This window comes from Pseudorca crassidens, chromosome 17 (assembly GCF_039906515.1).
Source record: "Pseudorca crassidens isolate mPseCra1 chromosome 17, mPseCra1.hap1, whole genome shotgun sequence".
Classification (NCBI taxonomy): Eukaryota; Metazoa; Chordata; class Mammalia; order Artiodactyla; family Delphinidae; genus Pseudorca; species Pseudorca crassidens.
Genome location: NC_090312.1, coordinates 1,634,975 through 1,648,777, shown reverse-complemented (window position 1 = coordinate 1,648,777; position 13,803 = coordinate 1,634,975). Strand labels below are relative to the sequence as shown.

The following is a 13,803-nucleotide window of genomic DNA, read 5'->3' as shown; positions in this document are numbered from 1 at the left end:
AAACCATATAGCTGGAAAGCAGACAATGGAGCCATTGTCACACTTGTCGGCGCTCCCCAGTGCTAGAGCTGGCCGGGCACCTTAGAGGCCTCCACAACGGGGGGGGGGGGGGGGGGGGGATAAAGGGGTGGATCGGCTGGGACTTGCCACCTCCATTGTGGGGGGCAAAAGCACCACCCCCTGCTGGCAGCTTCCCCTGTGAAAATCTGGCATTGCTGCTTTCAGAGTGCTTGTGTGCTGGGCACTGTTCTCGTTACTTTTCACAGTTAACTTGTGCGATCTCACAACCACCCCATGAAGTGTGGACCATTATTATCCCCATCTTTACTGGTGAGAGAGTGGAGTCACAGACCACTGTCACACAGCAGGAAGCAGCAGAATGGCTCCAGAGCCTATGCCCTTAACCAGCACATATTGCACCTGTCAAAAAACAAGTCCAACATCTAAGTAAGCATTCCAGAAAAGGAGAGGGGAGAAATCACCACAAAAGCAAAGAAAGCTTCCTAGAACTGAAGGGTTGGGATCTCTGGACAATAGATGAAAGAGGTCATAAACAACAAGGTCCAGGGACTTCCCTGGTGGCACAGTGGGTAAGGCTCTGCGCTCCCAATGCAGGGGGCCCAGGTTCGATCCCTGGTCAGGGAGCTAGAGCCCGCATGCATGCTGCAACTAAGAGTTCGCATGCCACAAGTAAGGAGCCCTCGAGCTGCAGCTAACACCGGGTGCAACCAAATAAATGAATGAATAAATATTTAAAAAACAAAACAACAAGGTCCTACTGTATAGCACAGAGAACTATATTCAATATACTATGATAAACCGTAATGGAAATTGCTGTACAGCAGGAATTAACACAACATTGTAAATCAACTATGCTTCAATTAAAAATTAAAATAAAAGAAAGAGCAGGTCTACATCAGGACACGTCGTTGAGAATTTCCAAAGTACTTGGGTAAAGAGAAGAACCAGAGAGAGAGAGAGAATAAATCACAAAGGGTCAGAACTCAGACAGGCATGGGAGTTCTTGGGACTGGAAGAAAATGACAGTCCTGGCAAGAAGTAATCTTCCACCAGCCCAACACTGTCCCTAGCTGCACGAACAAGCAGATGAGAGAGTAGTGAGGGCAAACAGGAACGACTCCGTGACCCTGCACGCATCCTCGCTCAGGATGTTCCTCCTCAAACAGAGGGTGAATGAAGGAAGAAGAAAGCATGGGTTCCAGAGACAAGAGGAGGGAGGTGCTGGTGAAGGCGCAGCCCATGCTGACAGCTGGGTCACAAACCCAAGAACAAGTAGCCTGGGGCAGAGAGTGGGCAGGCTGGGGGCTCCAGGAAAAGATGACGCAGCAGCCAGCTATGCAACAAATCTGAAGACTGAGAGTAGGTTCGCACTTCTGCGGGAGAATCTAGGGAGCAATTAATGAGACGTGTAGAAAACTAAGCCCCCCAAAAGGCAATGATTAACTCCAGGGGAAACAAAAAGTTGTGCAAGAAAGCAAATATAATCCTAGGACACCTTGTTCTGTGCTGAGACCTGTGGGAATGAAGCGGTAATACTACCCATCACACTGGGATGACGCTGGGTCAGGGGGTTGAGGCCAGTGACCCCCTTCCCCCCAGAGGACACCGGCAGGTGACATGTGATGTTAAAAACCAATAAAAACACAGTAAAAGCATGTGTGCGATTTTGTGAAACATGCATTTTAAATGCCTGAAGAAACAGCTAAGAGAGTTGAATTTGGAAAGGGTCAGGGTTAGAGACAGTATTTATTATTTACTTATTATTGGCCTAAGAAAATTCCACTTTTAAAATAATGTGTATATAACTTCGAAAAGATAAAAGTTAAAATGAAAACATCAACATAGGCATTGAACGAAGCAATGATAGTATTGATCCTTTTGAGTTCAGTTTAATCACTGGTACAATCTGTTATGCATTGGACACTCAAACTGTTTTAAGATGACGCAGAATCAGACAGCATCAGCGTTTCCAACTAGATGTGTAAGTTATTTTAGAATGTAATTTTAAATTGAAAGGTGTGAGAACTTGAATAATTTTGTAAAGAGTATTGGAATGTTTAAGATAACTTGAGATTCACCGTATTGGTGCATTTATTTCATTTGATACATCTTGGTAAGGTGTTTTGGTTTAGGGTTTTGGCTAGGGTGATGTGGTAGGTGGGATAATGACACCCGCCCCCTGCCCCTTGCAAAGATGTCAGTGTCCCAACCCCCAGAACCTGTGAATATTACTTTACTTGGTGAAAGGTATTTTGCACATGTGATTAAGATTAAGGACCTTGAGATGAGGAGATCATCCTGGATTATCCGGGCGGACTCAACCTAGCCACACGAAACCTTCCTGGTGCAGAAAACCAGACACACAGTTTCATGAGACAGACTCCACCCGATGTTGCCGACTTTGAAGACAGAGGACGGGGCCGTGAGCCAATGGAGGTGGCTGCCTCTAGAAGCTAAGAGTGGCCTTCAGTTTACAGCAGGCAAGGAAGTGGGGACCTCGGCCCCATCACTGTGAGGAAATGAATCCCTGCCCTGTGCCCAGCGCCGCACCTGGCACCTGCAGGCCAGCAACCTGAAGGAGCAGGAAATGGGTTCTGCCCTAGAACCTCCAGAAAGACACGCAGTCTTCCTAACACCTTGATTTTAGTCTGGTGGGATCTGTGCCAGACTTCTGAGCTACATAACTATCTAAGTGTGCTGGTTTAAGCCACTGAGTTCGTGGTAAACCCTGACAGCAGCAACAGAGAACTAACACGGTGGTGAGCTTTTCTTGTTTGACATTTGAAATGCTTAGAAACCTGAATGTGCTCAGTTTATACATGCACTTCAAAATCTTTAAGAGTGATCAACTACATTTGAAAATGAAGGGAGGTGGTCCAAGTGAATGGAGGCTAGGGTTATGGGGGGTAGCGGTGGGGGAGACAGGGAGCTGGGCTGGTAGCCTTAGGACCCAGGAAGGCAGCTGCCTGCCACAGGCGGAGGTAAGAGAGGTAGCAGGAGGAGTGGTGAGCTTGGGAGGAGCACGGAGGGTGCCTGACCCTGACCACTCGAGGCCAGGGAACAAGGACAGAAAATAGCCCTTTGGAGGGTCTGCACTGGCCGGGGGGTGGGGTGTGAGAGCCACATGGAGCTGCAGGGCCGTGGCCCTGCCCAGTGCCCAGCACCACGCCTGACACCTGCAGGTGCTTTACCATGGGCTTAAGGCGGCGATTCCGGCTCCTCGTGTGGCTCTGCGGTAGCAACTTGGAATGGAGCGCTTCCCTGGGCACACATCTATCCAGGGCCGACCCCCACCCCTCAGCCCCCCAGCACTGTGCCGCGTTTCCCTGCAGGGCAGCCTCTCGTGACCAGACGGCATCGGGGGTGGAAATGAAGGGTGCGGGAGGGATGCTGAGCTGTGGAAGCTGGCCAATGGGGGCATCCTGATCCTAAGGACATGTGGGGCTAACCAGCCCCCCAGCCCCAGCCCTGGCTCCCTCACCCCTGACGGGCCTGCCCCACCACCCTCAGCCCCACTGCAGGGTTGCTGGGAGCTGTGGAAGGGGGAGGTTCCTCACTAGCAGGCACACAGGCAGAGGGGGCCCCTGGTCCCCCACCCAGACGCCGGGGGCCAATGCCGAGCTTCCCCACAGGAGCCACCAGGTCTGGTTCCGGGGAGCTGGGGAGCTGGAGAGCTGGAGCGCTGAGGTGGGATCAAGGTCACGGCTGAGCTCCGCGGTACTTGAGGAAGGTGCTGTCTAGGAAGGCGGCCAGCTTCGGCCGATCGTCCTGCAGGGCAGGAGGGAGGCATGGGCGATGGTGGGGCGCGGCCCACCCTGCGGCCCTCCCAGGCTGGCCGTACCCGGCTGCGCACCTCACCTCGTGGACGAAGCCATAGTGCACCAGCTCGGCGGCCAGGTCCTGGGCACTGTCGGCTGCAGCAGGGGCGTGAGGACCGGGCGTGAGGCCGCAGCGCCGCCCGCCGTGCCCGCCCCCCCCAACCCCCCGCTCCGCCACCGCCCAGGGTCCCGCCGGGCGGCCTACTTGGGAGCAGGTCGTAGGTGAGCTGCCGGTGCAGCCTGTCCTCCAGCACCAGGAGCAGAGTGAGCTGGGGAGGCGGGAGGGCAAGGTGGGCTCGGGAGTCGGCCCCGCCCCTCCCGCGCTCCCGCGCCTCTGTGGGTGGCGCCCCCCCCCTCACATGCCAGCGCGCCTGGTCCTCGCTTCTCTCCAGGTTACACTGCATCTGGATCACCTGGGGGAAGGGGGAGGCCAAGGTCACCCACGAAGGCTGGAACTCAGCAACTGGGCAGCAAGAGCAGATGCTGTGTCAAAGGGGCCCAGACACAAAGGGGTCGTAAAGACCGGAAATGAGGAGGGTCTCCAAGGGGAGCCTAGGAAGCACATCTCACTGCTAGGAGCCTGGCGAGTTGAGGGAAACTTCCAGAGTAGATATTGAAGCTGGGTACCGAAGGATGAATAGGAGTTTTCACAGGTGAGGAGAACACCTGAAGAAAGAGCGAGCTGTGGGAAGGGGGTGGGGGAGGAGCGAGGTGCGCAGGGATATGACAGCAGAAGCACAGGATGCCAGCAACACCAAGCCTCAGAGTGCCGGGCCAGGGGCAGGGGCGGGGGCGTGCGCTGAGGACCCCCAGCTGTGGCTATCAGAACACGAATTCTGGCTGGAAAGCCGGGGGAAGGCGGCCAGGCTGGGGGCTGGTGCAGCAGGCCAGTGGGGAACAGAGGGGGCCCAGATCAGGGAGGTAACCATGGAGACACACCCAAGGCCAAAGCCAGAGGCTCTGGAGCCCAGTGGGTGTGGACAAGGAAAGGGAGAGGGTGGCCGGGGAGGCCCCTGGCCAGGGGGGAGCCTAGCAGGAGGAGGGGACGGGGGAAACACAGGGCCTGGGGGCCTTGGCAGAAACACCAGGTCACAGATGTCAGCGAATCAGCAAGCCAAGGAGGTGGGATCCGAGAGGCAGCGTGTATGGGACAGGGGCCTGCAGGGGTCTTCCCCTGGAGCCTCTGGGAAAGGGGGTATCCCAGCTTGTACGACTGCCCCCCAAGCCCCACAAAGAGGTCAGCCAGAACCTGGTCTCTCCTGGCAGCCTGGAGGAGAGCCGGGCTGGGGGACTTGAAACCCCTGATACGGGCACCCGTCTGGGCGGTGGGCAGGCCTGTGGAGGCTGGAGTCTCACCTTTCTGGTCTCTGAGTCAAAGGGTTCTGGCGTCGGGGTCTTGGCCTTTGGGACTTCCTCGGGGGGTGGGGCCAGCACACGGGGCAGCCCCAGGGGCCGAGCAGCAGCGAAGTTCATCAGTGGGTAGATCCCATTTCTAGGGACACAGTGCGGGGTGGTGGCAGCTGAGGGCTCAGGCCTGACAGTTACCCACTCCCCAGCCTCACTCCAGCCCTCACCTGACATCCTCCAGGAACTTGTCAAGCTCCAAGCAGGAGACCTCTGAGTACCTGGTATGGGTGTGAGGAGAACATGAGGGTGGCGGTCCTGCGGGGGCGGGGGGGGGGGCGGGCAGGGCTGGGGGGGCGTGGCCGGGAGGAGAGGGGAGGCCTCTGGGCTGCAGGCTGCTCACCGCCACTGCAACGGGGGCCGGGGCGGCCGGGGGATCTCTGCCAGGACCGTGTGCGGGTCCGTCGCCTTGGTCTTTTCCTCCACCACGTTCTCAGGCATGAGGTCTGCGGGCGGTGGGAGCACACAGGGCAGTGGGCCCTGAAGCACGAGGTCCTGCGGGGCCTCCTTCTGCATCCCGACCCCAGGCCCTGGCCCACCCCCAGGCTGGCCTGCCCCTCACACTGGTGCTGGATGAAGCAGTGAGCGGCCAGGAGCTTCAGCGAGTGCACCTCAAACAGCACACGGTGGAAGAGGAGGCTGTGAGCGGAGGGCCGGCGGGCAGGGTCCCGGGCCAGGCAGGAGAGGATGAACTCCTGGGGTGTGGAGAGGGGGCTGCAGTCGGTGGAGCCCCTCCACTCTGGCCCCACTGTGTGAGGAGAAGCCTCCCAACCCCGTGGGAGCCTTCATGGAGCAACGTGAAGAGAGTAGAGGAATCCCGTTAGCAGCCAGGCCAGGACCTGATTCTTCCAACAGGACCGTCGAGTCTGCCCCCGGGCCCAGAACTGCCCGTGCTCTACTTCCAGCACCCCTCACAAAAATCGTGGCGGGTTGACACTGTCATCCCCAATTCACAGGTGAAGCTGCGCTGCTCAGGGAGGACCCCAGCCCCGCCTCGCAGCCCTGGGGCTGGGCAGAGTGCTGAAAGATCAGCGCAGGCCCTCGAGGCCAGTGCAGCCTAGCCTGAGCCCGCCTACCTACAGCCTGCCCCTCTTCCGGTTGCCTCAGGTCAGGCCTGATTCTGGAGATGACCTTGAAGTGTCCCTGCCCTGCCCCACATCCGTGCCCTCCACTGGCTCTCGGGTCCATCCTGGCTCCACCTCCTTGTCAGTCCTGTCCAGGCCCCGTCACTTCCCTCCCCCATCCCCAGAGGTCACGCGGTGAAGCCAGACAGTCGCCAGACTCTGGCCAGAGAGGCTGTGGCTGCAGCTTCTGTCCGTCCGCAATCCCTTTGCCGGCTCCCCACCCACCTTGCCCCCAACACAGGCTAGGACCACGTTCTTTCTAACTGGTCTCCTGAAGGCTTACAGGCGGGGACGTGGAACCAGGCAGACCTGGATGCAAACACCGGCTCCACCACTCGCTCTAAAGCCTCTCTGAACCTGTTCCTTTATCTATAAAACGAGCATAAAAATTGTGCCCACACGGGAAGTATCTCTCCGGTCTCTCTGTGCTTAGAGTGTGCCCTCAGAGCCTTCACGTCTGCAACTCAACACGCACGCCCAGTAAGGCCCTCCTTGCGGGGGAGGGGGGGTGGAGGCTCACGCAGCGGACCTGGCCCAGACCTGCTGCACCTCCAGGCCTTCCCGAAGCACCGCACCGGCCCTCCTTGGAACACTGAGAGCCAGCCGGTAGGGGCAGGGCCAGCTGCTTACCCGCATGTTGGGGTCACTCAGAGAATGCCTGGCGCGAGCGATGGCCTCCTCTGTGACCCGGGTGTCCCCGTTGGCCTGGATCTCCAGCACAGCCATCTGGGGGGCAGGGCAAGGTCAGGCATGGGGAAGGGACAGCACAGGTGGGATGGGGGGAGTTAGCTGGGAGGGGCCCAGAGACCACGGGGTTAGTACCTCCAGCGCACACATCCCAAAAGAGAAGATGTCCACGGCAGTGCCATCGGCAACTTCTGAAAGGGGAGAGCAGATCAGGGCAGGTAAGGCGGATGCCGGGGGTGAGGGGGGACCCCCCCAGACTCACCTCCGTACTCTGGCGGGAAGAAGTGCAGGTTCCGAGGTTCCTCCCGCTCAACACGGATGGGGCTTCTAAGATCGTCTGGGAGCGCTGCGGAGAGCGCGCGGGATGAGCAGACCGGACCTCTCCCCCACGCTCCGTCCCCCCAGGGTCCCCACGCACCATTGGAGAAGATCCGGTGCCACACTGCGCCGGTTACCGCGGGGAGAAAGCAGGCGTCAACGTGATGGGGCAGTGGGCATCGTCCGCCCCGTTCCAGACAGGTCCCCCAGCCCCGCCCCCCGCCCCCGCCCAGCCCCGCCCCCCGCCCCCGCCCAGCCCCGCTCCGCCAGCACCAGAGCCGATCTTGATGAGGCCGTTGTGCTGTATGAAGATGGTGTCGCTGGTCAGGTTCCCGTGGATGATGGGGGGACTGCAGGCGTGCAGAAAGCTGGGGAGGAGGGGAGAGCAGGGGGAGCTGGGTCAGGGGTGCCAGAGGGGCGAGGGCGCCAGGGGCAGGTGCTCGGGCAAGCCCAGGCCCTCACCTGAGCGCCGACAGGATCTGCGTGCACCAGCGCTTCCAGGCCTGGCGGCGGACGGACTCCGTGGGGTGAGCGCAGGAAAGGCAGCTGGGCCTGAGGTGCCCCGGCCCAACCCCGCTCCTGTGCCCAGGGCCGCCCAGCGCACCCCCGACCCCACCCTGGCCCTGACGCTGACCCAGCCCGCTCCCTGTACCCTGGCGTTCATGGCCTTGTGGTTCTTCTTGGTCTTTTTGAGGAACTGCTTGAGGCTGCCCGATGACACGTACTCCGTGATGAAGATGACCTGCGAGGCGGCAGGCTCACGGGCTCCACCAACGGTGGGTGCCCGCGGCCGCCCCACCCACTGGTGCCCCCCTCCCTGTGGTGTGCCCAGGGCTCACCCGTGCTCGGGCCTCCGAGGCGTCCAGCCAGTACTTGTGCAGCTTGACAATGTTGGGGTGGTCCACCAGCGCCAGCTGCTCAAACATGAGCTGGATCTTCTCCTGGGAAGGGGGGGCGGTCACCAGGCTGGGGGGGAGCTGGGCGTTGGGGGTGAGGGCAGCAGGCCTTACCTCGTGGGCCGAAAAGGCCTTCCTGTCAGCGAAGTGCAGCTCGTTCCACACCACCTCCACCCCCTCCTCCGTGTCCATGGCCAGGAAGGTGCTCTGGACGCCGGGCATGTTCCCCTGGTTCACCTGGTGGGGGGGCGGGGGGCACGAGTGAGCTGGTGCGTGGGGGAGGAAAAGGGTGCGGGCTAGGTCTCCGCTCACCTCCCTTCCAGCAGCCCGAGTATGTGAGGCAGGCGCTGGCCTGCTCTGGGGGGAAGCTGAGCACCCAGGAGCAGAAGCTTGGTATCCTGGGGCTGTGCTGAGGGGATCTGGGGCATGTTCCGGGTGTTTTTGAGGCTGGTCCCCAGAGGACTAACAGCTGGTCCCAGAGGCATGGGGAGGTGGTCTCGGGAGGAGACTTAGAGAATCGGGGGTTCCTCACCAGGGCGTGGGCGCCAGGCTAAAGGAGTGCAAGGGCCCGTCAAGAAGGGGGCCGCCTGCGCGACGCTTCGGAGAGGTTTCGGGCCTCTGGCTTCCCGAGAGTCCGCACGGCCCCGCGCAGTCTCAAGGGCCCCTCCGCCGGAGGTGGGCGGCGACCCGCCCCTCCCTGCCGTGCCCACCTGCTCCCGCCGCTTCTGCCAGCGGCCGCACGGGCTCTCTTCCAGGATGTCGCTCTCGTCCTCACTCTCGTCCTCCCGCTCCCGCTCCCGGCCCCGCCTCGGCACCGGCTCCGGGGCCGCCATGGCTCGGCGGGTCCAGGCCGCCGCCCTCCGCGCTATCCGCCGCCCAGCGCCGCCGCCGCTCCCCTCCCGTCCTGGCTCCGCGCCCAGACGCCCAGCTGGGAGCGGAGCCGCCGCCGCCACCACCTCGAGTCCCTACTCGGGCTCCGGGAACTGGGAGGCGCGGGCGCGCGGCCGGCCCGGGGGTGGAGCCCGCCTGCCCCACCGGAGCCGCCTCTCCTGGCCGGAGCCCGAGCGGAGATTCCCCGTAGAAGGCAGAGCCCTTGCGGCGCCCAGCGGAGACCCCACCTGTCCCCCGCCCAGGGGCCCAGCGCGTGGGGACCCACCCCGGCCGAGGCCCCGCCCACTATCCCCGCCCACATCCACGAAGGCCCCGCCTCGCGGACCCCGCCCCGTCAGAGGCCCCGCCCGCCCCGTCTAGGGCCCCGCCCCGAGGCCCCGCCCCTCCCGAGGCCCCCTCCCGGTGGAGCTGCCTGGTCCCAAACAGGCTCCTCCCGGGACTCGCTGCACTCGGCTGCCTCGGCACCAGCTTGAGGCGAGCGGCCCGGGCGCAGGGGTTTCCGTGGCGGCCCGGAGCCGGGTCCGTCGGGGCCTCCCCGGGCGCGCGGAGGCCTGCGCCGACCGGCCCTGCCCAGCTCTGGGAGCCGCTGGTACTTCCTGCACCGGTTCCCCATCACACGCCTGCCACACACATCCTGAAACCCGGCCCAGTCCCCGGGCGCCCACCTTGGGGTGAACCCAGCGTGGAGCGGGCCGGGCGCAGCCCGCTCAGCCCGGGGATCACCGCGAGGGTCTGGGGGAAGGGCAGGAATGCGCGACGGGGAGGCCAGCTCTCCCGGCACGTCCCCCATCCCCTAAGGAACACGTGGGAGGGTCCCCGAAGGAGACAAAACTACGCAAGCAGGTGGACTTTAATTAGTGACCACAGACCTCCCACTGGCCTGCAATTCGGTGTTTCCCTTTCATGTCCACACCCACCTTCCCACATTCCCAGATGGCCCTCTCTCCGCTTTCTGCTGATGGCTTTTCTGGAACAGTGGAGCCATCAGAAGGGAGCCCTGACCCCAGAGGGCATGTCAACAGGGGATGTGCTTTAGAATTCTTGTCTAAAACCCCCTTTATCCCAAACCCCCACTACCTTTCAATAGTCTCCCGCTCACACCTGCTGAGTCCTCCCCCTCCCTCACTATGTCCTTCTGGAGAGAGAAGTAGTGGACACGCGTGTGCCTTCTCCCAGACGTAAACCACAACCCTGACCCCCCCCCCCGGGCTCAAAGGCCTTCAGCCTGTTGGTCTCTCAGAGTCCCCTGCACACCTCTCTTCCTCCCAACCTTCTGCATAGACATAACTCCACCGCCGTCATCCTGGTGGACCAGCATAGCCCCCGCACTCCCCATTCCACCCCCCTCAGGTGATCCTGTGAAACCATCACTCACACTGCTCAGAACGCGCTGTGTCGCAAAGGAGGGACCAGCAAGACTTGGTCCTCTGTCACCTGCCCCAACCAGACACTGTGCAATGAGTGTCTGAAGTTCCAGGCTCATCCGAGTCTGACACCTGAACTGCAGTGTAAGCAGAGACCATTCTGGATATGACTGTATGCCACCGTAGGTTGTCAGTGCTTCTCTCCTGTGATTAACCTCATATCTACAATAAGGATAGAGTTCTGTGGATGAACCTTCAAAAAACTGAACTCAAAGAAAAAAGCTTTGCTGACATACTAACAATTCTTTGTACGTTGTTGTAAAGGCCATACCTCCAGAACAAAGCTGGTGACGCAAACCAAGGGAGTCATACCAACTGGGAGAGCTGCACCAGGGGACAGAACCAGCCCCTGCCCCCTCAAAGCACAGCCATAGGATGGAAAATAATAGCAGGTCGACCCCAAATTGAGACCCAAAGGCACTTATTACTGCGAGAAATTGATGGGGAATGGTTTACTCAACGAACAGGAGAAAAATCGATAACTGAAAGGAACGGATTTAATTAAAATGGGAATATAACAAATTGATGCATACGCTTCAGTGTGATAGGCCAGGGAAACAAAGGAAAGTCTTCACTCTAACTGCATCAGAGTCTATCAGAAATGGCCACTTGTGAAATTCTAATTGAAAATTCACACCTGATAACACCAAGGGTGAAGAGAAAAAAATCATACAGGACAATGTCTTTCCTTTAATGCAATGAGGAACCATAAGCAAAAAAGGACGGAAGAGAGTAGAACGTCGCTGTGCACGTAAGCTGAACACATTGCACACAGATACTGGCACGCTAAGAAATGTTTTAAAATGTTGTCATATATTTTTCAGGGTTGAAAAAAACAACCAATTAGAAAGAATACCCACTCACTTTCCAGACAGAGAAGAAACAAGAGGCCTGTTTCTGGGTCAGGAGTAGCCCTCTGGAGCAGCTGCACGTAGGTGAAGTTCTCGTGTGTGTTGCGGTCGAAGAAGCCCTTGGTGTCGTCGCTGGGGTCCTCCAGGACGCGGTTCATCCCCTCGTCGAAGTAGCCGCGCCAGTAGGCTACGTCCACGGGCAGGCGGCGGCTATGCACAGGGTCGATGACGCTGCTCGTGGCGATCTGGGCCTCCAGCAGGCGGATGCCGTGCTCCGGACGATGAGGTCCTTCTTCATGGCCTGGAAGAGGGAGATCTGCTCCCCGGTGTAGGGGTCGGTGTAGCCGGTGACGGCGCGCTCAGCCGACAGCAGCCTCGCGAACACGTCGGGCCCATGATGCCAGCCCTCAGTGCCTCCTCCACCGAATACCCCTTGTTATCTTTTGATGATGAAGCCACTGGCTGCTCACGTCTCCAGGAGGGTGAGGGCTGTGCCGGGCCTGAGAAGCCCCTTCCTACAAGTCTCGTGGATGCCGAGGGGCTCCTGGGAGCCGGGCACAGCAAGCCGGCGATGCAGCCGGTGCCTCGCAAGTACCTCTGCACGAGGCCAGGCTGCCCATGGTCCGGCCTCGTTCCAGCTGCTCGTACATGCCCTGGTTGATGATCTCCACTCTCAGAAGCTCTCCTGGAGTCACGGGCATCCTCACCCAGCCAAGGTGGTCCCGGCAGTGGCTGCAGCCTGCTCGTGGGTGGCCCTCAGCGCAGCCACCAGCTCCTCCACCAAGAGGGCCCCGTCCTTGTGCTGCTGGGTCAGCGTCACCCTCTGCTCCACGGGGACTGCCTCGGAGAGCGACATGGGCCGGCCCTGGAACTTGCCCATGGAGACGGTGGCCACGGCAGCTCTCAAGGTCTGCCAGGTGCTGTGCTCAGTGAACGGGGGCCCCTGTGGCTCCGCTCCAGGGCTCCCCACTGAGATGGGCAGGAAGGCCAGCCCCGTCTCTGGGTCGGTGACACAGTGGGCCAGCAGCTGCCCACAGCTGAGGCTCTCCTGCATGCCGGGGTCCGAGAAGCCAGCCGCCTGCGAGAGATGCTGCTGAGCTCTTTGTCCAGGCAGCCTAAGTGCAGGGTGGCCTCCCAGGGCAGCCGGAGCCTGCGGGCAGGACACCCTAGCCTGCCTGTAGCCAGCTGGGCAACCAAGAGCCTCAGCAGCGGAGGCCTGTCCACCAGCTCCCTCGTCATGGCCTGGAATAGGGGCATTCGGATGCCACTGAAGGGGCCACGATACCCCGTCACCACCTGCTCTGCTGCCAGGAGCTGCCTGTGGAGCTCTGGTCCAAACAGGCCTGCCCTGACCGCCTCATCTGGCCACAGCTGCCGGCCGGTGGCTGGGTCCACCAGCATGCGGGTGGTGTCCTGAGCCTCCCGGACCGGAAACGTGGCTCCCGTGGGGAGCAGGTGCTCGGCCGAGGCCTGGAAGCTCTTGTGCCCTGCAGGCAGCAGGACGAGCCCTGCCACACCGCCGGTGCCCTGCGGGTGGCGCTGCACCTCGGTGCGTGCACCCACATCCGGCACCGCCAGCCTGCCCTCCTGCAGGCCTGGGCCGTCTCCACGTCCAGGACCCCCACCTCCAGCGGCCTGGCCAAGCTCGGTGCCCCACTCAGCGTACGGAAAGTGATCTTGAGGAGCAGCAGGCCCAGCCCCGTGCTGGGGGCCTGCACACACCTGCCTACCAGCTCCCGGTACGGCAGCCGCTCCGGCGTGTCGGGGTCCAGGAAGCCTGGGGCATTTGAGCTGGGCCCAAGCTCCAACAGCCCACACCACGTCTCCTGGTCCAGGAGGCTTTGCTGGCAGGCCAGCTCAGGGGCCACACGCATGCCCTGGATGGGGTCCACCAGGCCCCCCGTGGCCTCCTGGGCCTCCAGCCAGCTCCACCCCAGTGCCCTGTCCACAACCTCCTTCCCTATGGCCTGGAAGAGGGCCAGCTTCCCACCCCCAGAGGGTCAGGGTACCCAGTGACCACGTGCTCGGCGGCCAGCGGCTTCTCCTTCCGCTCCAGGCCCACCAGGCCCTGCTGCAGGGCCTCAGACACGAGGAGCAGCTGGCCCTGCCCGGGGCCGCTTGGGCCTCCAGCAGAGCCAGCTCGAGCCCAAAGGGCAGGAGACCCTGCTTCATGACAGCGTAGAGACGCTGGGCCTGGCCCGAGGCCTCCACATACACGCCGGCGAGGCTCCTGGCCTGGGGCCCGGATGGGGTGCCGGTGCCCAGCACGGCCTTCACGGTCTCAGGGACGACAGCCGTCTCAGTGCCATTGGTGACCAGGAGGTTGAGAGGAGAGACGTGGCTGTTCATCGCACAGAACTTGCTCAGCC

The 13,803-nt window shown here is 61.1% G+C and overlaps 1 protein-coding gene across 5 annotated transcripts; it reads right to left on the bottom strand.

Moving 5' to 3' along the window:
• Positions 1–1,748: 1,748 nt before the first annotated feature.
• On the bottom strand, positions 1,749–9,430 carry NRBP2 (nuclear receptor binding protein 2). 5 transcript variants are annotated; one of them, XM_067712649.1, is made up of 18 exons: positions 8,979–9,427; positions 8,383–8,505; positions 8,212–8,313; positions 8,025–8,114; positions 7,835–7,875; positions 7,646–7,740; positions 7,473–7,496; positions 7,317–7,400; positions 7,190–7,245; positions 6,998–7,093; positions 5,806–5,938; positions 5,587–5,689; positions 5,414–5,464; positions 5,196–5,331; positions 4,199–4,252; positions 4,045–4,108; positions 3,880–3,935; positions 3,576–3,789 (listed from the first exon to the last, which is right to left on the bottom strand). In XM_067712649.1, the coding sequence occupies exons 1-18, from the start codon at positions 9,099–9,101 to the stop codon at positions 3,721–3,723; spliced, it is 1,500 nt and encodes a 499-aa protein (XP_067568750.1). In that variant the 5' UTR covers positions 9,102–9,427; the 3' UTR covers positions 3,576–3,720. The 5 variants fall into 5 exon arrangements, with proteins under 5 accessions (XP_067568748.1, XP_067568749.1, XP_067568750.1 ...); XM_067712651.1 differs by having other exon boundaries at positions 3,616–3,789; positions 3,875–3,935; positions 8,979–9,428; XM_067712647.1 differs by lacking the exon at positions 3,880–3,935 and having other exon boundaries at positions 1,749–3,789; positions 8,979–9,429.
• Between the last annotated feature and the right edge of the window lie 4,373 nt (positions 9,431–13,803).